The sequence below is a fragment of the Oncorhynchus keta genome, chromosome 20 (assembly GCF_023373465.1).
Source record: "Oncorhynchus keta strain PuntledgeMale-10-30-2019 chromosome 20, Oket_V2, whole genome shotgun sequence".
Classification (NCBI taxonomy): Eukaryota; Metazoa; Chordata; class Actinopteri; order Salmoniformes; family Salmonidae; genus Oncorhynchus; species Oncorhynchus keta.
The window spans coordinates 22,042,633-22,068,532 of NC_068440.1; the positions used below are offsets into that span (position 1 = coordinate 22,042,633).

At 46.1% G+C, this 25,900-nt stretch overlaps 3 protein-coding genes across 3 annotated transcripts in view; all 3 read right to left on the reverse strand.

The window, feature by feature from the left end:
* pum1 (pumilio RNA-binding family member 1) overlaps positions 1–6,634 on the reverse strand; it is a 39,628-nt gene extending 32,994 nt beyond the window's left edge. Inside the window, exons 1-6 of the mRNA XM_052472298.1 lie at positions 6,475–6,634; positions 3,684–3,856; positions 1,834–1,956; positions 1,461–1,529; positions 1,079–1,184; positions 756–946 (exon numbers count right to left, since the gene is read on the reverse strand). Of these exons, the coding sequence (XP_052328258.1) occupies positions 756–946; positions 1,079–1,184; positions 1,461–1,529; positions 1,834–1,956; positions 3,684–3,845 (651 nt within the window). The 5' untranslated portion in view covers positions 3,846–3,856; positions 6,475–6,634. The remainder of the gene's footprint in view (positions 1–755; positions 947–1,078; positions 1,185–1,460; positions 1,530–1,833; positions 1,957–3,683; positions 3,857–6,474) is intronic.
* A 7,367-nt stretch (positions 6,635–14,001) lies between these two features.
* nkain1 (sodium/potassium transporting ATPase interacting 1) lies at positions 14,002–19,508 on the reverse strand. Its single transcript, XM_035763943.2, has 7 exons — positions 18,217–19,508; positions 17,349–17,486; positions 16,105–16,185; positions 15,781–15,978; positions 15,642–15,702; positions 15,344–15,425; positions 14,002–15,186 (listed from the first exon to the last, which is right to left on the reverse strand). The coding sequence occupies exons 1-7, from the start codon at positions 18,268–18,270 to the stop codon at positions 15,177–15,179; spliced, it is 624 nt and encodes a 207-aa protein (XP_035619836.1). The 5' UTR covers positions 18,271–19,508; the 3' UTR covers positions 14,002–15,176.
* Positions 19,509–20,202: 694 nt separating this feature from the next.
* On the reverse strand, positions 20,203–25,882 carry snrnp40 (small nuclear ribonucleoprotein 40 (U5)). Its single transcript, XM_052472299.1, has 10 exons — positions 25,734–25,882; positions 25,223–25,352; positions 22,743–22,836; positions 22,463–22,628; positions 22,069–22,191; positions 21,714–21,834; positions 21,443–21,525; positions 20,901–20,951; positions 20,709–20,812; positions 20,203–20,488 (listed from the first exon to the last, which is right to left on the reverse strand). The coding sequence occupies exons 1-9, from the start codon at positions 25,845–25,847 to the stop codon at positions 20,780–20,782; spliced, it is 915 nt and encodes a 304-aa protein (XP_052328259.1). The 5' UTR covers positions 25,848–25,882; the 3' UTR covers positions 20,203–20,488; positions 20,709–20,779.
* Between the last annotated feature and the right edge of the window lie 18 nt (positions 25,883–25,900).

The window sequence follows — 25,900 nt, forward strand, 5'->3', positions numbered from 1 at the left end:
TTCAGACTACAATAGAACCTGGCGCAGGAGTCCAGGTTCAGACTACAATAGAACCTGGCGCAGGAGTCCAGGTTCAGACTACAATAGAACCTGGCGCAGGAGTCCAGGTTCAGACTACAATAGAACCTGGCGCAGGAGTCCAGGTTCAGACTACAATAGAACCTGGCGCAGGAGTCCAGGTTCAGACTACAATAGAACCTGGCGCAGGAGTCCAGGTTCAGACTACAATAGAACCTGGCGCAGGAGTCCAGGTTCAGACTACAATAGAACCTGGCGCAGGAGTCCAGGTTCAGACTACAATAGAACCTGGCGCAGGAGTCCAGGTTCAGACTACAATAGAACCTGGCGCAGGAGTCCAGGTTCAGACTACAATAGAACTTGGCGCAGGAGTCCAGGTTCAGACTACAATAGAACTTGGCGCAGGAGTCCAGGTTCAGACTACAATAGAACTTGGCGCAGGAGTCCAGGTTCAGACTACAATAGAACTTGGCGCAGGAGTCCAGGTTCAGACTACAATAGAACTTGGCGCAGGAGTCCAGGTTCAGACTACAATAGAACCTGGCGCAGGAGTCCAGGTTCAGACTACAATAGAACCTGGCGCAGGAGTCCAGGTTCAGACTACAATAGAACCTGGCGCAGGAGTCCAGGTTCAGACTACAATAGAACTTGGCGCAGGAGTCCAGTTTGTCAGTGATAAAAGTGAGTTGGTGATAGTGATAGATGAATGATAGTGAAAACGGGTTTAGGCTACTTACGTAGGGTCCCTTGCGAAGGCACGAGTCCAGTTTTTCGGCGGGAGAGGAGGAGAGGACGTACTCTACCATACTGACTCCTAAACCCCCACTCTCTGACCGCGGTGACATCACTGACCCGCCCACTTCCCCGCCGCTATGGAACCCACCGCCAGGCCGACGGGACACCATGATTGGCTGAGATACAGAGTGGTCTGGGGAGGGGAAATTAGAAAGCACCCTACCATCAGTCTCCAAACACACACACATTAGGCTGGGCACTGAGACTTTGGTGTGTTGACCCATTGGTGTTTTAATCCTGTGAAAGGGCCCACCCTCGGTCTTACCTGTGGCCCCCCACGCGCTGTCCCTCCACTGGTCCAGAAAGATCCCTTTTGGTCCGTCTTTCCCCGCTTCATCACTCTCCCAAAACTTCTTACCTGTCAGAAGCTGCTATAGAGGAGAGACAGGAGCGAAACATCGAAAGGGACAGCGAGAGAAACGGAAAGAGAAATATGAAGTGTAAGGACATTTTCCTCAATGTCTTCGCTATATAACTACCAAGATAACTGCTAGCTAACATTACAATGCTGAAGATTCCTACAGCAGCTGGATGTGCTGTATGACAGGACACTATTCAGGGTTTCAGTCTTCCTACCACCACATGGCCTTTGGTAAGTTGTGTCGACAGTCCTCAAACTAATTGACCTCCAACACCTGACCCCTTACCTCTCCCATGGCACGCCCTTCTAGAGCCAGGGCCTGGAAGTCATGGTTCAGCTCATCCATCGACCGCACCTACAGAAAAAGACAAGATTAGAGTAACACACACACACACACACCTACAGACAGAGACAAGTTTAGAGTAACACACACACATCCCAACAGAAAGACATGGTAGAGCATCAAACATCTACAGACAGACAATATTAGAGTACCACACACATAATCAGCCCTACTGAGAGGCAAGATTACACATACACAGAGCAACAGAGAGAGACGGTCGGTAAAGACTAAGGGTATACACTCACACACATTAACCCAGACAATTTTCTGATTTTACACACACACACACACACACACACACACACACACTTAGTACCTGGCTGTCGTGGATGTTATCCCCAATGGGCCAGCGGTGTTTCCCAGGCTGCTCTCCGTGCTGCCGCTGGAAGAAGTAATCCACCATGGCATCATCCTGAGACCGACCGGCACCCGCCACGCCCTGCGACACAGGCACACTTAGCTAACGCCTCTGGCCCCGCCAGTTTTGCACCAAAAACTACACTGCTCAAAAAAATAAAGGGAACACTAAAATAACACATCCTAGATCTGAATGAATTCAATATTCTTATGAAATACTTTTTTCTTTACATAGTTGAATGTGCCGACAACAAAATCACACAAATTATCAATGGAAATCAAATTTATCAACCCATGGAGGTCTTGATTTGGAGTCACACTCAAAATTAAAGTGGAAAACCACACTACAGGCTGATCCAACTTTGAAGTGATGTCCTTAAAACAAGTCAAATGAGGCTCAGTAGTGTGTGTGGCCTCCACGTGCCTGTATGACCTCCCTACAACGCCTGGGCATGCTCCTGGTGTTGTGGCAGATGGTCTCCTGAGGGATCTCCTCCCAGACCTGGACTAAAGCATCCACCAACTCCTGGACAGTCTGTGGTGCAACGTGGCGTTGGTGGATGGAGCGAGACATGATGTCCCAGATGTGCTCAATTGGATTCAGGTCTGGGGAACGGGCGGGCCAGTCCATAGCATCAATGCCTTCCTCTTGCAGGAACTGCTGACACACTCCAGCCACATGAGGTCTAGCATTGTCTTGCATTAGGAGGAACCCAGGGCCAACCGCACCAGCATATGGTCTCACAAGGGGTCTGAGGATCTCATCTCGGTACCTAATGGCAGTCAGGCTACCTCTGGCGAGCACATGGAGGGCTGTGCGGCCCCCCAAAGAAATGCCACCCCACACCATGACCGACCCACCGCCAAACCGGTCATGCTGGAGGATGTTGCAGGCGGCAGAACGTTCTCCAAGGTGTCTCCAGGCTCTGTCACATGTGCTCAGTGTGAACCTGCTTTCATATGTGAAGAGCACAGGGCGCTAATTGCGAATTTGCCAATCTTTGTGTTCTCTGGCAAATGCCAAACATCCTGCACGGTGTTGGGCTGTAAAGCACAACCCCCACCTGTGGACGTCGGGCCCTCATACCACCCTCATGGAGTCTGTTTCTGACCGTTTGAGCAGACACATGCACATTTGTGGCCTGCTGGAGGTCATTTTGCAGGGCTCTGGCAGTGCTCCTCCTGCTCCTCCTTGCACAAAGGCGGAGGTAGCGGTCCTGCTGTTGGGTTGTTGCCCTCCTACGGCCTCCTCCAGGTCTCCTGATGTACTGGCCTGTCTCCTGGTAGCGCCTCCATGCTCTGGACACTACGCTGACAGACACAGCAAACCTTGCCACAGCTCACATTGATGTGCCATCCTGGATGAGCTACACTACCCGAGCCACTTGTGTGGGTTGTAGACTCCGTCTCATGCTACCACTAGAGTGAAAGCACCGCCCGCATTCAAAAGTGACCAAAACATCAGCCAGGAAGCATAGGAACTGAGAAGTGTTCTGTGGTCACCACCTGTAGAACCACACCTTTATTAGGGTTGTCTTGCTAATTGCCTATAATTTCCACCTGTTGTCTATTCCATTTGCACAACAGCATGTGACATTTATTGTCAATCGGTGTTGCTTCCTAAGTGGACAGTTTGATTTGTGTGAGTGTGATTGACTTGGAGTTACATTGTGTTGTTTAAGTGTTCCCTTTATTTTTTTGAGCAGTATATTAATTTGTCTGCACGTGTGACATGTAATGTATAAATAGGAGACATGTTTGTATTGGTATCTACCGACTATATGCGGTTGTATCCATCTCCACCTTTACCTGTTGGCTAGGGGACGGGGCATGTGGGGTTTGTCCGGCCGGGGGGGCGTGTCCTCCGCTGCTCAGCACCACAGGCATGCTGGGAGTTGAAGTTCTGAGGTGGGGGCTGAATGAGTCCTGCCAGAGCACTGCTTTACCCTTCAACACACACACACTGCTCATTCCACCAAGGCCTGGGGAGAAGAGGGAGACACACACACATGGTTAGTGACACACACACACCTCCAATACACATGAGCTACACTCCTTTCAACACAATCTGGAAGACACATACACATTTGCAGGGGCTGGAATGAATCAACATTTATGTCCACCAGCCAGTGGAGTCAACTTGCAGAACATAAATTACAACACATCCTAAGTTAGGGCTCCCCAACTGTTCCTGGAGAGTTACCGTCCAATAGATATTCACTCCAACCCTAATCTAACACATCCGATTCTAATAATTATCTGGTTGATAAGGTGAATCAGGTAAGCAACAACGGTGGTTGGGGAAAACCTATTTTTCATACCCAGCATTTTGCAAATCACCCACAGTGTCATAAATAAATAACACAAGCTCAAAAATTGGGGTCAAATTCCATCTCGACAATACTTTCAGTCAATTCATGACTCGTGTGGGGGATTTCCACGTTCGAGTTAACTGATAGACAAGAGTTTGAAATGGATCTGAAGCCTGACATCACCACTTGCCCATTCCCTTTCAGTAGTAATAGATGATCTAAACCGCTTGTCAAACTTATTCCAAGGAGGGGCAAGTGTCTTCAGGTTATCTTTCTTCCCTTGTACTTTTGATTAATTAACGTCATTGATTACTAAGGAACTCCCCTCACCTGGTTGTCTAGGTCTTAATTGAAAGGAAAAACCAGCAGACACTAGGCCCTCTATATAATTAGATTGACACCCCTGATCTAAAGGTAAATAGGTATCGTAGGTGGGTAACATTAGAAGTCTGGTGTATTTCATCTTATGTGGCCTCCATGACTTGCTAGACAGAAACCCATTCTGATACAGTTTACTCCACATGATTCTGCAGCAAATGCTTGCGTTGTCATATTTCAGGAGGCACGCCTGTTTCTTATACATGTTCTACTATAGACTCAGATGGCTTGGATATGTGAACCTACTTATGTTCAACAACTGTATTAAGGGCATCACTTGTCTTGATCAGTAGACCATAGGAACATTGACTACAGGGTTGTGCAATATTCCTATAGGAATATATTCTGTAGCGCAAACATGCTTTTCTAACATACGTCAGCAACATTCCATCTGCAACATTCCACAACATTGTGTCCTGCTGAACGCGGCCCAGCCAGGGGTGTATTCATTAGTTACAGACCATTGCAAAAGTTTTGCAACAGACCGAACCGTTTACTCTAGGAACCAAATGGAAGCAAACAGAACCAAACAGCGAGGGACATACCTCCATTTTTCCACTTGGAGAAGATGGTTTCCAACAGCCTACACCTCAGGTGATGTGGATTCCACCCACTCAACAGGCGAGGAGTGTGTTCAGTGGTAAGGTATTTTCTACCTAGACAACCAGGTGGTCTGCTTCTGTTTCCATGTTTTATTTATCATTGAACCTCAACCTCTGTCTGAATCATAAGGCCTTGTACTGATACACAGATGGAGAGAAGTCTTGGGAAATACAGCCTGAATTTGTCATATCGCAAAACTCTCTCTACATCAAACACACCATCATGGTTCCGAGGTGTACACACACCTATCAACCACAGACACACTACAATGAGCAGACGCCTCCATGCATTGAGCTATACCGTAACGAACACGCCCCCCTCTGCAGGTATCATTAGCTAGCCAGCAAGCTAGGTCCTGCCATCCAGACAACGTTTCAAAACAGCCACTTGAAATACAAAATATATATACAAATACCCCAGTCTGTATTGCATGAAAATAGCATTAAAGTATGTTATTCCATGCAAGCAGACAACAGCGGTTTATGCCATGTTAGACATGTAACATTAGCTACCTATTTGGAAACACCCGGAAATCAGTAGCAGTCTCTTGTTCATCACGCTCGAGTCGTTGTGTTCGCCACCCGGAAATAGGCATTGTTGGCTCTAACTGGGTTAATCATTATTTAATACCAGGGATCGATTATCACCGCGATCTACTGTCCTGTCCACCCGTGCCAGAACAAAAGCGGAACGTACCTTTGTGTGCCAGCTAGCTAGCGTTAGATGTCAGTCGCTGAGGCACAACATCCAACTAGCTAACTAAACAAAACAATGAGGCCATTTAGGCATAAATGGACGTAAGCAAATTAGTTCGTCTGGTTTTGACATATAGCTAGTTAACTATGTTCTCTGTGTAAAGAAGTGTTCGCTAGCCGAATAACGTTAACTAGCTAAAGTCGCATGCCAACCACGGAACTGGTTCCAGTAGCTAGCTAACGTTACCCATTTACCAACAATACACGGCCTCCAAGCCAGAGACCTGTTCAGCCCAGTCCGACACTGGCCAAACCCGGCTCCAACACCTCCTCTCTGGATCGCACACACCGGTGACCCGTTACTAGTACCAGGAGGGGCACGAGAAGAGCGCTGTCTCCATGACGCGGATATAAGCTAGCTAACAAAGGCCTGAGCTGTCTGGCAAGAGCGGAAGACAGCAACATAACCGGAGGCAGGAGAGGGAGGCGGCAACACAGCCGTTAAAATAACACCCAGAACTCTCGTTCCGGTCCGGTAAAGACAATAAACCGGGTGATGTGTGGTTTAATGCGTCTAGAGTGTTTCTGTGCCCACGGGAGAGGGCTACTTACAGGCGGAGAGGGCAGATGGTCGCAGATTTCAGCCCCGGTTCTCTTTCCAGACTTCCAAGCTTTCACTCCAACAACATGGCGGCTCGGAGGGACTCAGAGACAGGCTGACGCGCTGCATCATGGGAACGGAAGATGGCGAGAGCGGAGCGCGTGCGGTTCATTGCGCAAACCGTTTCACCACTGCCAGTCCTTTGTTATGTGGCTTTGTTGACATGATGTATTCTATCTCACAATCGACAAAAATGCAATAATAACCTAAAAATAAACTAATAAATATACTAATAATTAAATACCAAAAACACTGGTTAGGTAAATCTGGACAGTTTATTCCCAGTCCCAGATCCCCTGGGCTGATGTTCCCCTATAATAAACATACTGCTATTCCGGTTGGTACAGCATGTTCAGCGGACTATGACCGTAATGGATGGAGTCTAGCCGCAACCACGGCAACGTGCTGAGACACAAAGACCCAGATGCTCTGCTAGACTGGTGGAATGTAAACCAACCAACAGCCATAGTGAAAAGTAGGGCGTAGCCTGTAACAACCAAATAAATTACAATTCAATAGTGAAGCTAGTCGACTTACTGTGTAGTTACTGTCACTAGAATGAAGTAAACCAGGGATGGGCTACTGATGGTGTGGGGCCCACAAAAACCCTGAACTTATCAACTTACACGCAGTCAGTCAGGAAAGCTAAGGCCAGCTTCTTCAGGCAGAAGTTTACATCCTGTAGCTCCAACTCCAAAAAGTTCTGGGACACTGTGAAGTCCATGGAGGACAAGAGCACCTCCTTCCAGCTGCCCACTGCACTGAGGCTAGGTAACACGGTCACCACTGATAAATCCATGATTATCGAAAACTTCAACAAGCATTTCTCAACGGCTGGCCATGCCTTCCGCCTGGCTACTCCGACCTCGGCCAACAGCTCCGCCCCCCCCCGCAGCTCCTCGCCCAAGCCTCTCCAGGTTCTCCTTTACCCAAATCCAGATAGCAGATGTTCTGAAAGAGCTGCAAAACCTGGACCCGTATAAATCAGCTGGGCTTGACAATCTGGACCCTCTATTTCTGAAACTATGTGCCGCCATTGTCGCAACCCCTATTACCAGCCTGTTCAACCTCTCTTTCATATCGTCTGAGATCCCCAAGGATTGGAAAGCTGCCGCAGTCATCCCCCTCTTCAAAGGGGGAGACACCCTGGACCCAAACTGTTACAGACCTATATCCATTCTGCCCTGCCTATCTAAGGTCTTCGAAAGCCAAGTCAACAAACAGGTCACTGACCATCTCGAATCCCACCGTACCTTCTCCGCTGTGCAATCTGGTTTCCGAGCCGGTCACAGGTGCACCTCAGCCACACTCAAGGTACTAAACGATATCATAACCACCATCGATAAAAGACAGCAGCCGTCTTCATCGACCTTGCCAAGGCATTCAACTCTGTCAATCACCATATTCTTATCGGCAGACTCAGTAGCCTCGGTTTTTCAGATGACTGCCTTGCCTGGTTCACCAATTACTTTGCAGACAGAGTTCAGTGTGTCAAATCGGAGGGCATGCTGTCCGGTCCTCTGGCAGTCTCTATGGGGATGCCACAGGGTTCAATTCTCGGGCCGACTCTTTTCTCTGTATATATCAATGATGTTGCTCTTGCTGCGGGCGATTCCCTGATCCACCGCTACGCAGACGACACCATTCTATATACTTTCGGCCCGTCATTGGACACTGTGCTATCTAACCTCCAAACAAGCTTCAATGCCATACAACACTCCTTCCGTGGCCTCCAACTGCTCTTAAACGCTAGTAAAACCAAATGCATGCTTTTCAACCGATCGCTGCCTGCACCCGCATGCCCGACTAGCATCACCACCCTGGATGGTTCCGACCTTGAATATGTGGACATCTATAAGTACCTAGGTGTCTGGCTAGACTGCAAACTCTCCTTCCAGACTCATATCCAACATCTCCAATCGAAAATCAAATCAAGAGTCGGCTTTCTATTCCACAACAAAGCCTCCTTCACTCACGCTGCCAAGCTTACCCTAGTAAAACTGACTATCCTACCGATCCTCGACTTCGGCGATGTCATCTACAAAATTGCTTCCAACACTCTACTCAGCAAACTGGATGCAGTTTATCACAGTGCCATCCGTTTTGTCACTAAAGCACCTTATACCACCCACCACTGCGACTTGTATGCTCTAGTCGGCTGGCCCTCGCTACATATTCGTCGCCAGACCCACTGGCTCCAGGTCATCTACAAGGCCATGCTAGGTAAAGCTCCGCCTTATCTCAGTTCACTGGTCACGATGGCAACACCCATCCGTAGCACGCGCTCCAGCAGGTGTATCTCACTGATCATCCCTAAAGCCAACACCTCATTCGGCCGCCTTTCGTTCCAGTACTCTGCTGCCTGTGACTGGAACGAATTGCAAAAATCTTTGAAGTTGGAGACTTTTATCTCCCTCACCAACTTCAAACATCAGCTATCTGAGCAGCTAACCGATCGCTGCAGCTGTACATAGTAAATGGTAAATAGCCCACCCATTTTCACCACCTCATCCCCACAGTTTTTATTTATTTACTTTTCTGCTGTTTTGCACACCAATATCTCTACCTGTACATGATCATCTGATCATTTATCACTCCAGTGTTAATCTGCAAAATTGTAATTATTCGCCTACCTCCTCATGCCCTTTGCACACATTGTATATATACTCCTCTTTTTTTCTACTGTGTGAACTTAAGGATAGGAATGATGATGGTGTCTAAGAATCGTTGACAGACATGTTCTCCACTTGGTTCTGGAGCTGGTCTGAAGTACGAAATGCTTCAGTCTGGTTTTAGACCCCATCATAGCACTGAGACGGCACTTGTGAAGGTGGTAAATGACATTTTAATGGCATCGGACCGAGGCTCTGCATCTGTCCTCGTGCTCCTAGACCTTAGTGCTGCTTTTGATACCATCGATCACCACATTCTTTTGGAGAGATTGGAAACCCAAATTGGTCTACACGGACATGTTCTGGCCTGGTTTAGGTCTTATCTGTCGGAAAGATATCAGTTTGTCTCTGTGAATGGTTTGTCCTCTGACAAATCAACTGTACATTTCGGTGTTCCTCAAGGTTCTGTTTTAGGACCACTATTGTTTTCACTATATATTTTACCTCTTGGGGATGTTATTCGAAAACATAATGTAAACTTTCACTGCTATGCGGATGACACACAGCTGTACATTTCAATGAAACATGGTGAAGCCCCAAAATTGCCCTCGCTAGAAGCATGTGTTTCAGACATAAGGAAGTGGATGGCTGCAAACTTTCTACTATTAAACTCGGACAAAACAGAGATGCTTGTTCTAGGTCCCAAGAAACAAAGAGATCTTCTGTTGAATCTGACAATTAATCTTAATGGTTGTACAGTCGTCTCAAATAAAACTGTGAAGGACCTCGGCGTTACTCTGGACCCTGATCTCTCTTTTGAAGAACATATCAAGACCATTTCGAGGACAGCTTTTTTCCATCTACGTAACATTGCAAAAATCAGAAACTTTCTGTCCAAAAATGATGCAGAAAAATTAATCCATGCTTTTGTCACTTCTAGGTTAGACTACTGCAATGCTCTATTTTCCGGCTACCCGGATAAAGCACTAAATAAACTTCAGTTAGTGCTAAATACGGCTGCTAGAATCCTGACTAGAACCAAAATATTTGATCATATTACTCCAGTGCTAGCCTCTCTACACTGGCTTCCTGTCAAAGCAAGGGCTGATTTCAAGGTTTTACTGCTAACCTACAAAGCATTACATGGGCTTGCTCCTACCTACCTCTCTGATTTGGTCCTGCCGTACATACCTACACGTACGCTACGGTCACAAGACGCAGGCCTCCTAATTGTCCCTAGAATTTCTAAGCAAACAGCTGGAGGCAGGGCTTTCTCCTATAGAGCTCCATTTTTATGTAACGGTCTGCCTACCCATGTCAGAGACGCAAACTCGGTCTCAACCTTTAAGTCTTTACTGAAGACTCATCTCTTCAGTGGGTCATATGATTGAGTGTAGTCTGGCCCAGGAGTGGGAAGGTGAACGGAAAGGCTCTGGAGCAACGAACCGCCCTTGCTGTCTCTGCCTGGCCGGTTCCCCTCTTTCCACTGGGATTCTCTGCCTCTAACCCTGTTACGGGGGCTGAGTCACTGGCTTGCTGGGGCTCTCTCGTGCCGTCCCTGGGGGGGGTGCGTCACCTGGGTGGGTTGATTCACTGTTGTGGTCGGCCTGTCTGGGTTGCCCCCCCTTGGGTTGTACCGTGGCGGAGATCTTTGTGGGCTATACTCGGCCTTGTCTCAGGATGGTAAGTTGGTGGTTGAAGATATCCCTCTAGTGGTGTGGGGGCTGTGCTTTGGCAAAGTGGGTGGGGTTATATCCTTCCTGTTTGGCCCTGTCCGGGGTGTCCTCGGATGGGGCCACAGTGTCTCCTGACCCCTCCTGTCTCAGCCTCCAGTATTTATGCTGCAGTAGTTTATGTGTCGGGGGCTAGGGTCAGTTTGTTATATCTGGAGTACTTCTCCTGTCCTATTCGGTGTCCTGTGTGAATCTAAGTGTGCGTTCTCTAATTCTCTCCTTCTCTCTTTCTTTCTCTCTCTCGGAGGACCTGAGCCCTAGGACCATGCCCCAGGACTACCTGACATGATGACTCCTTGCTGTCCCCAGTCCACCTGGCCATGCTGCTGCTCCAGTTTCAACTGGCCTGGGCCCTAGGACCATGTACCAGGACTACCTGACATGAGGACTCCTTGCTGTCCCCAGTCCACCTGGCCATGCTCCTGCTCCAGTTTCAACTGTTCTGCCTTACTATTATTCAACCATGCTGGTCATTTATGAACATTTGAACATCTTGGCCACGTTCTGTTATAATCTCCACCCGGCACAGCCAGAAGAGGACTGGCCACCCCACATATGCTCTCTCTAATTCTCTCTTTCTTTCTCTCTCTCGGAGGACCTGAGCCCTAGGACCGTGCCCCAGGACTACCTGACATGATGGCTCCTTGCTGTCCCCAGTCCACCTGACTGTGCTGCTGCTCCAGTTTCAACTGTTCTGCCTTATTATTATTCGACCATGCTGGTCATTTATGAACATTTGAACATCTTGGTCATGTTCTGTTATAATCTCTACCCGGCACAGCCAGAAGAGGACTGGCCACCCCACATAGCCCGGTTCCTCTCTAGGTTTCTTCCTAGGTTTTGGCCTTTCTAGGGAGTTTTTCCTAGCCACCGTGCTTTTACACCTGCATTGTTTGCTGTTTGGGGTTTTAGGCTGGGTTTCTGTACAGCACTTTGAGATATCAGCTGATGTACGAAGGGCTATATAAATTAATTTGATTTGATTATTGATTTGTTAATTGTTTACTCCATGTGTAACTCTGTGTTGTCTGTTCACACTGCTATGCTTTATCTTAGCCAGGTCGCAGTTGCAAATGAGAACTTGTTCTCAACTAGCCTACCTGGTTAAATAAAGGTGAAATAAAAATAAATTAAAAAAATCATGAGGGGCCACAGTCAGGGTCGGTTCCAGGCAAGTGACATGTGGTTTTATTGATTTTGGTAGTCATTCTTAGTCAGATATCATATTAACATGAAATAAGTCATGACAAAATGCGTAAAATTGCAGAACATTTATTTTAAAATGGGAGTTTTCACTCAAGTGGGGCTACTGAAATGTTTTGCTGCACGGATTTAGAGCTAATTTCACGCAATTCTATGCATTTTGCCATAGGGTGTAGAGACATTTTTGAAGTTGTTAATATGATATCTGAGTGAGAGTGACTAACAATATCATTGCCCCCCCGGTCGGTAATTAGACCATGATTGCTGCAAGGTTAGATAGCTGGCTAGACTAAATTAAATTAAAAAAATGCTAACATGGGCCAGTTGATTGACTGTCAGTGACCGACATAAGAGAAAAACTGCTGATGCATAACCACATTTCGAAATTGCACCTGATGTATTCTACTATTCTAACTCTCAACAGTAAATTGAGATCCCAAATCACATATTGTTTCATTTGTGGGAGATTAATCCTCAGGAGACTATATGCAACAAATAATGCATAGTCTATTATGGAAAATTATGCTATACTGAACAAAAATATAAAAGCAATTTCAACAATTTTACAGTTCATATAAAGAAATCAGTTAATTTTAAATTCATTAGGTCCTAATATATGGATTTCATATGACTGGGAAAACAGTAGGTAAGGGCATGGATCAGAAAACCAGTCAGTATCTGGTGTGACCACCACCATTTGCCTCATGCAGTGCAACACATTTATTTTTTATTTATTTAACGAGGCAAGTCAGTTAAGAACACATTCTTAACACATCTCATTTGCATAGAGTTGATCAGGCTGTTGATTGTGGCCTGTGGAATGTTGTCCCACTCCTTTTCAATGAGTGTGCGAAGTTGCTGGATATTGGCGGGAACTGGAACACGCTGTAGTACGTGTCAATCCAGAGCATCCCAAACCTGCTCAATGGGTGACATGTCTAATGAGTATGCATGCCATGGAAGAAGTGGGACATTTCCAGCTTCCAGGAATTGAGTACAGATCCTTGCCACATGGGACCGTGCATTATCATGCTGAAACATGAGGTGATGGCGGCGGATGAATGGCACGACAATGGGCCTCAGGATCTCTTCACGGTATCTCTGTGCATTCAAATTGACATTGATAAAAATGCAATTGTGTTCGTTGTCCGTAGCTTATGCCTGCCCGTACCATAACCCCACCACCACAATGGGGCACTCTGTTCACAACATTGACATCAGCAAACCACTCGCCTACACCACACCATACAGTCTGCCATCTGCCAGGTACAGTTGAAACGGATTCATCTGTGAAGAGCACACTTCCATCGAAGGTAAGCATTTGCCCACTGACGTCTGGAGTCTTAACAGACTGCATTCAGGTCGAGACCCTGGTGAGGACGATGAGCATGAAGATGAGCTTCCCTAAAACGGTTTCTGACAGTTTGTGAAGAAATTCTTCAGTTGTGCAAAACCACAGTTCCATCAGATGTCCGGGTGGCTGGTCCCAGCCTGGTCTGGCGTGGTTACAAGTGGTCTTCGGGTTGCGAGTCCTCACAATGACATTAGAGGCGGCTTATGGTGGAGAAATTAACATTCAATTCTCTGGCAACAGCTCTGGTGGACATTCCTGCAGTCAGCATGCCAAATGTACACTCTGTCAAAACTATAGACATCTGCGGCATTGTGCTGTGTAACAAAACTGCACATTTTAGAGTGGCCTTTTATTGTCCCCAGCACAAGGTGCACCTGTATAATGATCATGCTGTTTATTCAGCTTCATGATAATCCATCCTCCTGACAGGTGTGGCATATTTTGATAACGGAGAAATGCTCACTAACAATAATGGAAACAAATTTGTGCTCACAATTTGAGAGAATTAAACATTTCTGGGATCTTTTATACAGGTGTGTGTGTGTGTGTGTTTGTGTATAGACAACACCAGACTGATTTCATTTAGAAAGTTTCTTTATTTCTCCCCCCCCCCCACACACACACCTGTCTCATCCAAGTAAACCACTTCAGAAATACAGCCCTCCTATCCTCTCCTCTCTTCCTGGAAACACTCCCTGACCAGACCTATTGTATGTTGGTGAAATAAATCAGTGTCCTTCATATATTCCTTTCATCAATATCATCAGGTCAGACCAGTGATACTGTATCTTTAGGGATGGATGGAAGGAAAGAGGGAGTGAATGAAGTGTAAGGAGAGAATAAAAGGAAGGATAGTAGGGTGTGAGGAAGGACGCATTCTCCCCCAAAGTCAAGGAGGACATTGGGGGAGAAGCTCAATTACATACTCCTCACATCATCTCTCTCCTGGCCTCCTTTTCAAAACCCATTGGATGAGAAAGCCAGAGGTCACTCCCCTTGAACATTCTCCTCCAATTGGTTTTGAGAAGGAGGCGAGGAGAGTATGCGAGAAGTATGCAATTGAGATTCTCCCTGGGTCGTCTAAAGGTGAGAGGAGAAATGTAAAGGGACGTGGCTACACGATCACCCCCTCATCACCAAACAAAAGCAACAACCATTCATCAGCCAGATATGTACATGCACAGAATCCCCCATATCTTTACCCAGAGACACTAAAGCCCAATCCCTAACCAGTCCATTTTTGCCGTGATTGTGTTTAAACAGAGTCACCCTGTCACAACAGAACTAGGGACAGGCTTGGAATTCGACATTCAACTGTTCTATTACGACATCACATTCTAAAACGACAACATGAAGAGCTGTGCCCCATGTGACTTCGAGGCCCCCTCCACAATAGTTCCGAGGTCATCCAGCTAGTCCTGTAGCGCCACACACACACACACACAGGGTCGCAGGAATGTGGAGAGCCGGTAGGTGCAGTGTCCTCTCAATATCCTCAGTGTCCATTAGGATGTGACCACGCCCAGTGTCTCCCTGCCATCTCCCCCTGCTTCCCCCTAGAACTGCTGGTACATTCACCTCAGGGGTGTCAGTCAGTTTAGCCTTGGTTAACACATACACACACGGTTTCACATACACACACAGGTGAGTCTATCGTTCAGTTGTACTGTGACACACAGAGTGAATGTTCTATTCCCATGGCGACTCCGCTTCCCTGCTGAGGTATTGTCTGATAGGTGCGCCACCTTCACCTACCCAGCACTGAAAGAGAGAATGATATACAGTTCCAAGGAAAAACTAAAAAGGTCAAACTAAAAAGTAGATATCTCTTGTTGAACCAATTCCCTCCCTACTGGTTAGGGGTTTAGGGATCACCGCGAGGTTAAGGATGAAAGGTTAGAGGTCAGGGGTTACTTACGTGTAGAGGGGCTGCAGTTGGAGGTGGGAGGTCTTCTGAGGAGGCTGGTAACCATAGGAGTCAAAGCCACCAATGAAATCAACTGACAGAGGGAGAAAGATCAGAAGCTGACAAAGCACTCAGATGCAGATGGAACACTCAGACCGACAGGAACACTCAGACCGACAGGAACACTCAGACCGACAGGAACACTCAGACCGACAGGAACACTCAGACCGACAGGAACACTCAGACCGACAGGAACACTCAGACCGACAGGAACACTCAGACCGACAGAAGAAAGGTGAGCAACACTCACAGCTATCCTCGTCATCCTGGAAGACTTTGCTCACGTAGCAGGCATACACAATGCCAAAGAGCTGAGGGACAGGTAGACAGGATAAGGTTAGTATCATAGTGTGTGTGTGTTTGTGTGTGTGTGTGCGAGAGATACTCACAGCCAGTAAGACCTGTAGTGCAGAGCTCAACACCTCAATGTACTGGTAGTCAAGGAGACAGCCGGAGACGGTGATGACATGGTGGTCATCAGGGGCAATGCGGGAGTCCAACACTGGTGTTACTAGGCAACCAGGGCCATGCTCCATCCACCATGACCGATGCAGCGACGTATTGAAAGTCATCAGGAAGTCCCTGTCCTACACACACACACACACACACATATATATTTTAAAACATGTTATAAGCACACAAATGTTCTAAACACATTCTAAACACATAAACACACATTATCAACATGCTCTAAACAAACACACATCTCTTACCTGAGACAAGTGTCCCACCTCCAGGTAGAAACAGATGATAAAGGAGTTCCATCCCACCCACAGCACCAACCACACTGCATACTGACAGACACAGTGACAAAAAGGGGTTAGTGCGTGTGCGTTAAATAAAACTATGTATGTGGACACATGCTCATTAATATAGAGTTGGTCCCCCCTTTGCTGCTATAACAGCCTTCACTCTTCTGGGAAGGCTTTCCACTAGATGTTGGAACATTGCTGCAGGGATTCATCCATTCATCCACAAGAGCATTAGTGAGGTTGGGCACTAACGTTGGGCGATTAGGCCTGGCTCGCAGTCGGTGTTCCAATTCATCTCAAAGGTGTTCAACAAGGGCATTATCATGCTGAAACAGGAAAGGGTCTTCCCCAAACTGTTGCAACAAAGTTGGAAGCACAGAATCGTCTTGAGTGTTATTGTATACTGTAGCGTTAACATTTCCCTTCACTGGAACTAAGGGGCCTAGCCCGAACCATGAAAAACAGCCCCAGACCATTATTCCAAACTTTACAGTTGGGTCTATGCAGTCGGGGCAGGTAGCGTTCTCCTGGCATCCGCTAAACCCAGATTTGTCCGTCGGGCTGCCAGATGGTGAAGCGTGATTAATCTCTCCAGAGAACACGTTTCCACTGCTCCAGAGTTCAATGGCGGCGAGCTTTACACCACTCCAGCCGACGCTTGGCATGTGCATGGTGATCTTAGGTCTGCTCAGCCATGGAAACCTATTTCATGAAGCTCCTGACGAACAGTTATTGTGCTGACGTTGCTTCCAGAGGCAGTTTGAAACTCGGTAGTGAGTGCTGCAACCGAGGACAGACGATTCTTACGCACTTCGTGCTTCAGCACTTGGTGGTCCCGTTCTGTGAGCATGTGTGGTCTACCACTTCGCGGGTGAGCCGTTATTGCTCCTACATGTTTCCACTTCACAATAACAGCACTTACAGTTGACCCGGGACAGCTGTAGCTGGGCAGAAATTTGACAAACAGACTTTTTGGAAAAGTGGCATCCTATGACGGTCCTATCACCCACCGTATGTTGAAAGTCACTGAGCTCTTCAGTAAGGCCATTCTACTGCTAATGTTTGTCTATGGAGATTCCATGGCTGTGTGCTCGGTTTTATACACCTGTCAGCAATGGGTGTGGCTGAAATAGCCAAATTCACTCATTTGAAGGGGTGTCCACATACATTTGTGTATATAGTGTATGCATGCATGTATGTCTCACCAGTATGAGATAGCGGGATCTGAACTGCACGGTTCCAAAGATCCCCAGTATGACGGCCATGATTTGGAGGAAGTTGGCCAGGATAGGAGCCCACTGGTAGCCCAGGAAGTCAAACACCTGTCTCTGTAGTGCTGCCATCTACACACACAGGTATGTTTTTACTAAAAGAGGCCACCCGTACTTCTAGAGGATTGGCATGGTATTACATTGTTACAGTTTCACACGCAAACACACAGATAAGGAAACAACTGTCTCTCACACACACCTTCACACAGTCTGCCAGATGTTTCCATGGAAACTGCCAGGAGCTCCAGCTGCGGGTGCCAGGAGCACCAGCTGAGGGACTACCCCCCGACACACACCCACTAATAAACTCCCCAAACAACTGAAAATATGCTGTATTCCAAATGCCCAATGTCACACTATATCACCAAAAAATAAAACACACATACACCAACAATAGTACACCACCACACACACTATTCAAGTCAGAAAATAAAAGTAGAAATTAAAAACTGGAAATGAAAAAGTTTAGAGAGACTGATAGAGCAGGAAGACAGCGAGAGGGAGCTCCCTTGTTTTCCTGCTGTTACTTTCAAAAGCTGAAGGGTTCCTTTTCACGTGGTCTCCCAGAATACAGTGATCACCACACACACTGTGTGGTTGCCAATAATACCAATAATGTGACACACACAGCTAGTAGTTTTGAAACACTTTTCAGTCAGTCAGACCAGCACTCCCTCTCAGTTACACACACATATTCGATGAGTGAAAGAGGAAAGGAATAGGGATATAGTCAAAATATGGTCAACAACAACACCTTTTCTCATTCTCCCAATCACATTTCACCTCACCCCAACACACTCACCAGCTGCAGTGAACATATCGCCACCAACGTGCATCTCCCGTCACAATTCCCCATCTTGGAGTGCTCTGGACGCGGCTTGGAGCCACAAAGGCTCCGGGGAAAGGACGGGTGGTCACCGGTCAGATCCAGACTGGCAGCCCGACTCAGATCACACCATGCCCGGCCAGATCTCGCCTAGACCCCGGCCTCTTGGTTCTTCTAGGTACGGAAGACTCCTTGAGATACGTTAAATCACACCGACACCAACCCAGCCCGACCCGCCGTGATCATTCTGTCGGTGGGTAGGTAAAGGTGGCTGTGGTTCGCCGGAGGTGTCCTCTTCTTCACGCGGCGAGGTCTGCGGTCCGACCACTAGGTAACGATTACGAATCGCCTCGAGCCGACCACACCTTCCGGTTGGTAGCGAAAGGAGGGGGCGAAAACCACACAGACAGACACAAAGAAAGACGGAAAGCTGTCATAACGGAGCAGGTCTCGCGGGTTAGCGGGTATACATTAGCATAATATGATAATGGGTAACACGGGGAGGGAGAGGAATTAAATGAGCGGATGGAGGTGGCCAACTGTCTGGGATGGCTAAATGAAATATACCATGCACCGACACACACAAAGCCGTACTAGTGACTCACGGTCGGTTTTCAAGACGTTTGCGCTGCTTTCCCGTTCTCCGTAGGCCTCCGATGGCGTAATGCTAAAAACCAAGACTAGGGCTCTCTTCTGTCTCGCGGTGTCTTTGTCAACAATCGGTGGTGCCTGCCGGGGTGGGCGCGAGGGGGGGACATTGCAAGCCCATTTCCTCATTTCAAATGAGGAAATGGGCCGTGTTCCTTGATGGCGATCACTGATTTGACATGATGGGATTGAATAAAGTAAATTAGTGACCCACTAAATAGATTTTAACTTCAAACTTTGTCAAATAAATTATAAACTAAAGGAGAGGGAGTAAGGATGCAATTTTAAAGTAGTCGAAATGGGCCCCTATATTCTGCAGACTGCATGGGGAATTACCGCTGGTCAGCTCATTAGGCAGAGTGAAGATTAACTCAGAAATACAGCCTTCGTAAAAATTGACCAAGACGCACCTCCAACAACACAACACCTCACATAATCCTACCCCCAAACAATTGATCTCAACCACTGGCATATGGGATTATATATGTGAGAGTTGACGCTGCCCTGTGATAGTCCCCATTCTGTCAAAGGAAGGGGCGTAAAATATTTTGCTTGTCCATTCCCAACGAGCCTCTCCAGGGTGCTGTTGGAGACACATCTGTGCGGCGCTCCACCAACGTTCCGTCAAATAAAAACATGAACATGAATCTTGTAGCAGATATAGAATAATGGTAGAACCAGTATGTGGCCCTTTCAGTAGCATACAGGCTGGAGATAAAATGTATGACAATGTCATGAGACAGACATATTTTACATCATGCAGGTTTCTCCGATCAAACAGTTTAACCTAAATGGCGCCCAATCAAGTAACAAACATATCCTAAAAACAGGACAGGTCAAAGTAAAATGGTTGGAGGATCACAACTGGTGTCCAGGTGGGGCCGAACATATAGGACTTTCCCTGTGGGTAGCGAACCCGTGGAGCGCCAGACCTTCAGCAGAGACAAAAGAAACAGGACTAACAGCCAATACAAATAAAATAATGGAATTGCCGGGCAGAAATAAGAGTGAGAATAATACAATATTTAGGACCATGCTCTGTCATGGTAGGCAGCTAGTGGTTAAATAATTCAAATACATTTGCATAAACAAAATCTAAATAATCTATTACTTTGATTAGATTGGTCAATATTGATTTGATATTCTAAAACTCAATTTAACCTTATGGCCATTTAAACCCCTATTTGGTTTTATGGCTGTGTTTATTAAGAGTGAGAGTTTAACAAAAGGACAGGCTTACATACTAATAGTTTCAGAGTAAAGATATACAAATATTCAGCTTCAACAAGAACAGGAAACAGAAGAATGACAACATTCTTCCAGAAGTAATTTATTAAGAGAAATACAAAAAAAATTACAGGTGTTGGTTGTGACTGGAAATTATAAACTCAAAATACTGTCTCATTATTAAATAAACAGAAGCGTAAACAAGTACAGAGTACTGATCATTCACACAACGGAGCAGAACATACACACTCAGATGTTCACACACACACACACACACACACACACACACACACACACACACACACACACACACACACACACACACACTGAATCTCTCCCATGTAGAGTCTCTTGTCACTGGCACCAGAGAGGACTGTGGGAAAGTTAAAAAAAAAATATATATATATATATATATATATATATATATATATATATATATATATGAGAGCGAGAGAGACTAAGCACTCAATGGGAAAAAATATATATATATATATATATATTAGAGAGTGACTAAGCACTCAATTATTTTATTTTTTTAAAGCAATAGAAAGAGGGAGAGTGTGAATAGCCAGACAGATATAAAGCCATCTCACCAATAGGCTCCTCAGGGTGGAAGGCGACCTCATTGACTGACCCAGCATGGCCTGGCAGCTTGTACAGGATCCTACGAGACGTGGTGTCCCACACATATACAAACCTGGACACACACACAGCTTATAAAGAATCATAAAAGAGGGGATTGGTGCATTTATGTTGAGGTTTCGTACTGCGGAGAGAGTGCTCACCTGTCGGCTGAGCCTGCTGCCGTCAGCGGACCAGGAACACCTCAGAAGGTTCTGCAGACACATCAATGTACTATAAACTAAACCTATACAGAGTGTATTAACATGCCATAACCATGCTATAGCAGGCCATAACCATGCTATAGCAGGCCATAACCATGCTATAGCAGGCCATAACCATGCTATAGCAGGCCATAACCATGCTATAGCAGGCCATAACCATGCTATAGCAGGCCATAACCATGCTATAGCAGGCCATAACCATGCTATAGCAGGCCATAACCATGCTATAGCAGGCCATAACCATGCTATAGCAGGCCATAACCATGCTATAGCAGGCCATAACCATGCTATAGCAGGCCATAACCATGCTATAGCAGGCCATAACCATGCTATAGCAGGCCATAACCATGCTATAGCAGGCCACTAGGCTTATCAAACATGATATGAGCACAAATAGTGACACTCACACTGAAAGTCTTTGTCCAGTTTCAAAATCAAAACACTTTAATCTCATACACTCTGGTCAAAGGTATTTTATTTACCTTCTCAAAGTTGTGAATGTTCCCCTGGAATATCTTCACACACCTCTCCTTGGGAGCAAACGGACGGACGTCCCAAATACGCACTGCAGAACAACACACATAATCAAGTACTGTAAACACACACAGTTGGCGATAGAAACACAAGCGTTTCACTACACCCAGCATAACTGCTAAAGACGTGTATGTGACCAATACAAATTTGATTTGTAAACACACAATCTATCTCACACAAACACACGTCTTTAAATATGACACACCCACACACACTGACCTGTGTTGTCCATGGAGTTTGAGAGGAGGTAGGACCCCTCTGAGCTCAGGCTGAGTCCAGTCAGAGAATCACCATGACCATGCATACTGTAGACCAGCTTATTCTGCCTCAGGTCCCACACCTACACAAGGAGTTGATCACTGTATGGCACAGTAGCCTTGCCTCCTGGTAGTATCCAGGCCCGTAGCCACAAAGCATCTCAGAGTTGGAGTGCTGATTTAGGATCTGTTCATATAATATGTTTCATTATGACCTAAAAGGCTAAATTAATCTTAGATCAGCACTACTACTCTGAGATACTTTGTGGACATGGGCCCAGGTCTTTCTTTCACACTATCAAAACCCACACACGTACCTTGATGTCATTATCGATGCCCCCAGACAGGATCTGGTCGCTGGTGTCGTTGAATGTGACAGCCAACACCTGGTAGGTGTTTTGGAACGTATGGACTGCCCCCTTCTTACGGATGTCCCACAGCTACAACAAACACGCGCACACTGTTAACAAACACAACAATATCCTAATTACGGCTGTCCTCCACTTACAACAGTCAAACAACACTCAGAAAGATTGTGCAGGGTAGGTTTTAGTTCCAGCTCAGTGTTAACACACCTGATTCAATAAATACACTGCTCATAAGAGAACTTGATGCTGGAATGGACCTAAAGCCTGCACACACAGTAGTTGTCTAGAACCAGGTTTGAAGAACACAGGCTTAATTAAAGCAGTCTGTGGTAGGCATGGTTACCCTGACAGTTCCGTCGTCACTGCCGGTACAGACGAGCTGGGGTCCGCGTCGAGCAGGGTAGCAGGAGTTAACGAAGGAGGTGTGGCCTTTTAGACGCTTGATTCTCTCGCCCGTCTCACTGTCCCACACTCCCACCGTCTTATCTATACTGGCACTGAACAGCAGGCTGCACACACACAGGTGGGGAAAGGGTCATTAAACACACAGGATATTGACCCAACAACTACATCACGTTTTTACTGGACCTGAGCAAGTTCGTACGTGTGAATATATATCCTACCTGCCGTCTGTGTTGTAGTGAAGGTCCATCACAGCTCCACTGTGTCCCTTCAGGGTGGCAAAGTTATCACAATCCCCATACACATTCCACATCACTGTAGAGAGGGAGATGGATGAGTGTCACCAGTTAGGTCAAGTGAGCGAGAGGATTGTGTATATGCACACACGTGTACAGTGCCTTCTATTCAGACCCCTTGACTTTTCCCACATTGTTACGTTAGTCTTTTCTAAAAATAAAAATGGTATTTTTTTTATAAATCTACACACAATACCCCATAATGACAAAGCAAAACCAGTTTAAAAAAAAACAACATTTTAGCCAAATGTATTAAAAATAAAACATTTACATAAACATTCAGACCCTTTACACCTTCGACAGTAATTGCAGACTCCAGTCTTCTTGGGTATGACGCTACAAGCTTGGCACACCTGTATTTGGAGAGTTTCTCCCATTTGTGACGACCCTCTCACTCCGTCTGCCATATTCTCTCTTTGCTCTCGTTTTCCTTAATAGGATGTTGGTGGGCAGATCCGGGAGGTTCGTCAGAGAAATGGGACACACCTGGGCCCGGGATAAATACATCTCTTCCCCATTCATTGAAGAAATTCTCCATGCAGACACACTTTGTTTTTGGTTGTTGCATTTTTTTGCGTGTCCGCTTTGTTTGCGTTGGCACCTTTCAACACCCTTCATTATCACATCTATGCACGCAACCACTCATACTACTAACTACATACACCAATATTTATTGTATATAGGTTACTTGAGATATTAAATATATTTTTGTTATCTCCATGTTTGTTCCTGGCTTTGAGCCAGTTCGCGACACGTTCTTCTCTACAGATCCTCTCAAGTGGTCAGATTGGATGGGGAGCATTGCTGCACAGCTATTTTCAGGTCTCTCCAGATATATTAGATCTGGTTCAAGTTCGGGCTATGGCTGGGCCACTCAATGACATTAAGACTTATCTCAAAGCCACTCCTGCGTTGTCTTGGCTGTGTGCTTAGGGTTGTTGTCTGAGGTCCTGAGCGCTCTGGACAAGGTTTTCATCAAGTATTTCTCTGTAATTTGCTCCATTCATCTTTCCCTTGAGCCTGACTAGTCTCCCAGTCCCTACCGCTAAAAAACATCCCCACAGCATGATGCTGTCTCCACCATGCTTCACCATAGGGATGGTGCCAGGTTTACTCCAGGCGTGACGCTTGGCATTCAGGCCAAAGAGTTCAATCCTGGTTTCAACAGACCAGATAATCTTGTTTCTCATGGTATGAGAGTCTTTAGGTGCCTTTTGGCAAACTCATAGCGGGCTGTCATGTGCCTTTTACTGAGGAGTGGCTTCCATCTTGCCACTCTACCATAAAGGCCTAATTGGTGGAGTGCTGCAGATATGGTTGTCCTACTGGAAGATTCTCCCATCTCCACAGAGGACCTCTATCAGAGTGACCATCGGGTTCTTGGTCACCAAAGCCCTTCTCCCCCAATTGCTCAGTTTGGCTGGGTGGCCAGAGTCTTGGTGGTTCCAAACTTCTTCCATTTAAGAATGATGGAGGCCACTGTGTTCTTGGGGACCTTCAATGCTGCAGAAATGTTTTGGTGCCCTTCCCCAGATCTGTCTCGACACTATTCTGTCTCGGAGCTCTACGGACATTTCCTTCAACCTCATGGCTTGATTCTTGCTCTGACATGAACTGTCAACTGTGGGACCTTATATAGACAGTCTTGTGCCTTTCCAAATCATGTCCAATCAATTGAATATTTATGTAACCTTTAAACTAGGCAAGTCAGTTAAGAACAAATTCTTATTTACAATGACGGCATACACCGGCCGACGCTGGGCCAATTGTGCGCCGCCCTATGGGACACCCATTCCTGGCCGGTTGTGATACAGCCTGGAATCGAATCAGGGTCTGTAGTGATGCCTCTAGCACTTAGATGCAGTGTGTTAGAACACTCAATTTCAAGTCTCATAGGAAAGGGTCTGAAAATGTATGTAAATGTATTATGTATTTCAGAAAATAAATATTTAATCAATTTTAGAATATGGCTGTAATGTAACAAAATGGAGGAAAAGCAGCCAACAAGTGCTCAGTATGTGTGAACTCCTTCAAGACTGTTGGAAAAGCATTCCTCATGAAGCTGGTTGATAGAATGCAAAGAATGTGCAAAGCTATCATCAATGCAAAGGGTGGCTACTTTGAATAATCTAAAATATATTTGGATTTGTTTAACAGTTTTTTGGTTACTACATAATTCCATGTCTTATGTCATAGTTTTGATGTCATCACTATTATTCTACAATGTAAAAAATAAAACAAAACCCTTGAATGAGTAGGTGTGTCCAAACTCTTGACTGGTACTGTATGTACACACACACACACACACACACACACACACACACACACACACACACACACACACACACACACACACACACACACACACACACACACACACACACACATATATATATATCACTCACAGATGAGCCTGTCATAGCCAGAGGAGGCCAAGGTGGCTCCATTGGGATGGAACTTGCAGCAGTAGACCTCTCCCTCATGGCCACACATCAGCATGATGGGAGCCTGCAGGCTGGAGCTGCGGGGAGGGCCCTGGAGAGGGGACATGTTAGATTATCATATCACACCGTCACAAACAAGCAGGCAGGTAGACGCACACACTATTCTCAGAGGGTTACTGTATGTGCATGGCCCAATAACAATCCTGGTATTGATTAAACTAGCTGATAAAGTAAAACAATTATACATGCTATCTTGCGATCAAAATAAGTTTTCTGCTAGCAGTATATGCATTGAATAGCCTTAACTAGTAAACAAGTGCATATCTCAGTCACAGCGTATCAAAGCTGCAATTTAGGTTATTTTCCTGTTACTAGTTGAAAGACTGAAAACATTGGTAGTTAACAACTCTCTCAAGCTAACTAGCGAAATTGAACTTCCCCCTTGTATTTTGATGACCCCCTCCTTTCTTACCATGGCCACGAGCTGTTGCGACTGTGCCGCCGCGATCAGCTCCGTCCTGGGCCTCTTTACTCCGCCGGCAGGAACCAAAGCAATGTCCCCCGGCCTCTTCCTTGGCTCAATCATGGTTTAACAACTCAATGAACACGATGGTGTATAACAGAAATCGACTTGAATAA

Bases quoted from the DNA above. Each gene is read 5' to 3' on its own strand.
- nkain1 (XM_035763943.2), bottom strand. From the start codon at position 18,270: ATGGGGAATTGTGACGGGAGATGCACGTTGGTGGCGATATGTTCACTG. The intron at 17,487-18,216 runs GTGAGTGTGTTG...CTGTGTGTGTAG, and splicing joins CGATATGTTCACTGCAGCTG to ATGGCAGCACTACAGAGACA. The intron at 15,426-15,641 runs GTGAGTGTTGCT...TCCCTCTGTCAG, and splicing joins CCAGGATGACGAGGATAGCT to TTGATTTCATTGGTGGCTTT.
- snrnp40 (XM_052472299.1), bottom strand. From the start codon at position 25,847: ATGATTGAGCCAAGGAAGAGGCCGGGGGACATTGCTTTGGTTCCTGCC. The intron at 25,353-25,733 runs GTAAGAAAGGAG...TCCCCTCTCCAG, and splicing joins CGCAACAGCTCGTGGCCATG to GGCCCTCCCCGCAGCTCCAG. The intron at 22,837-25,222 runs GTGAGTGATATA...CCCTCTCTACAG, and splicing joins TGGCTATGACAGGCTCATCT to TGATGTGGAATGTGTATGGG.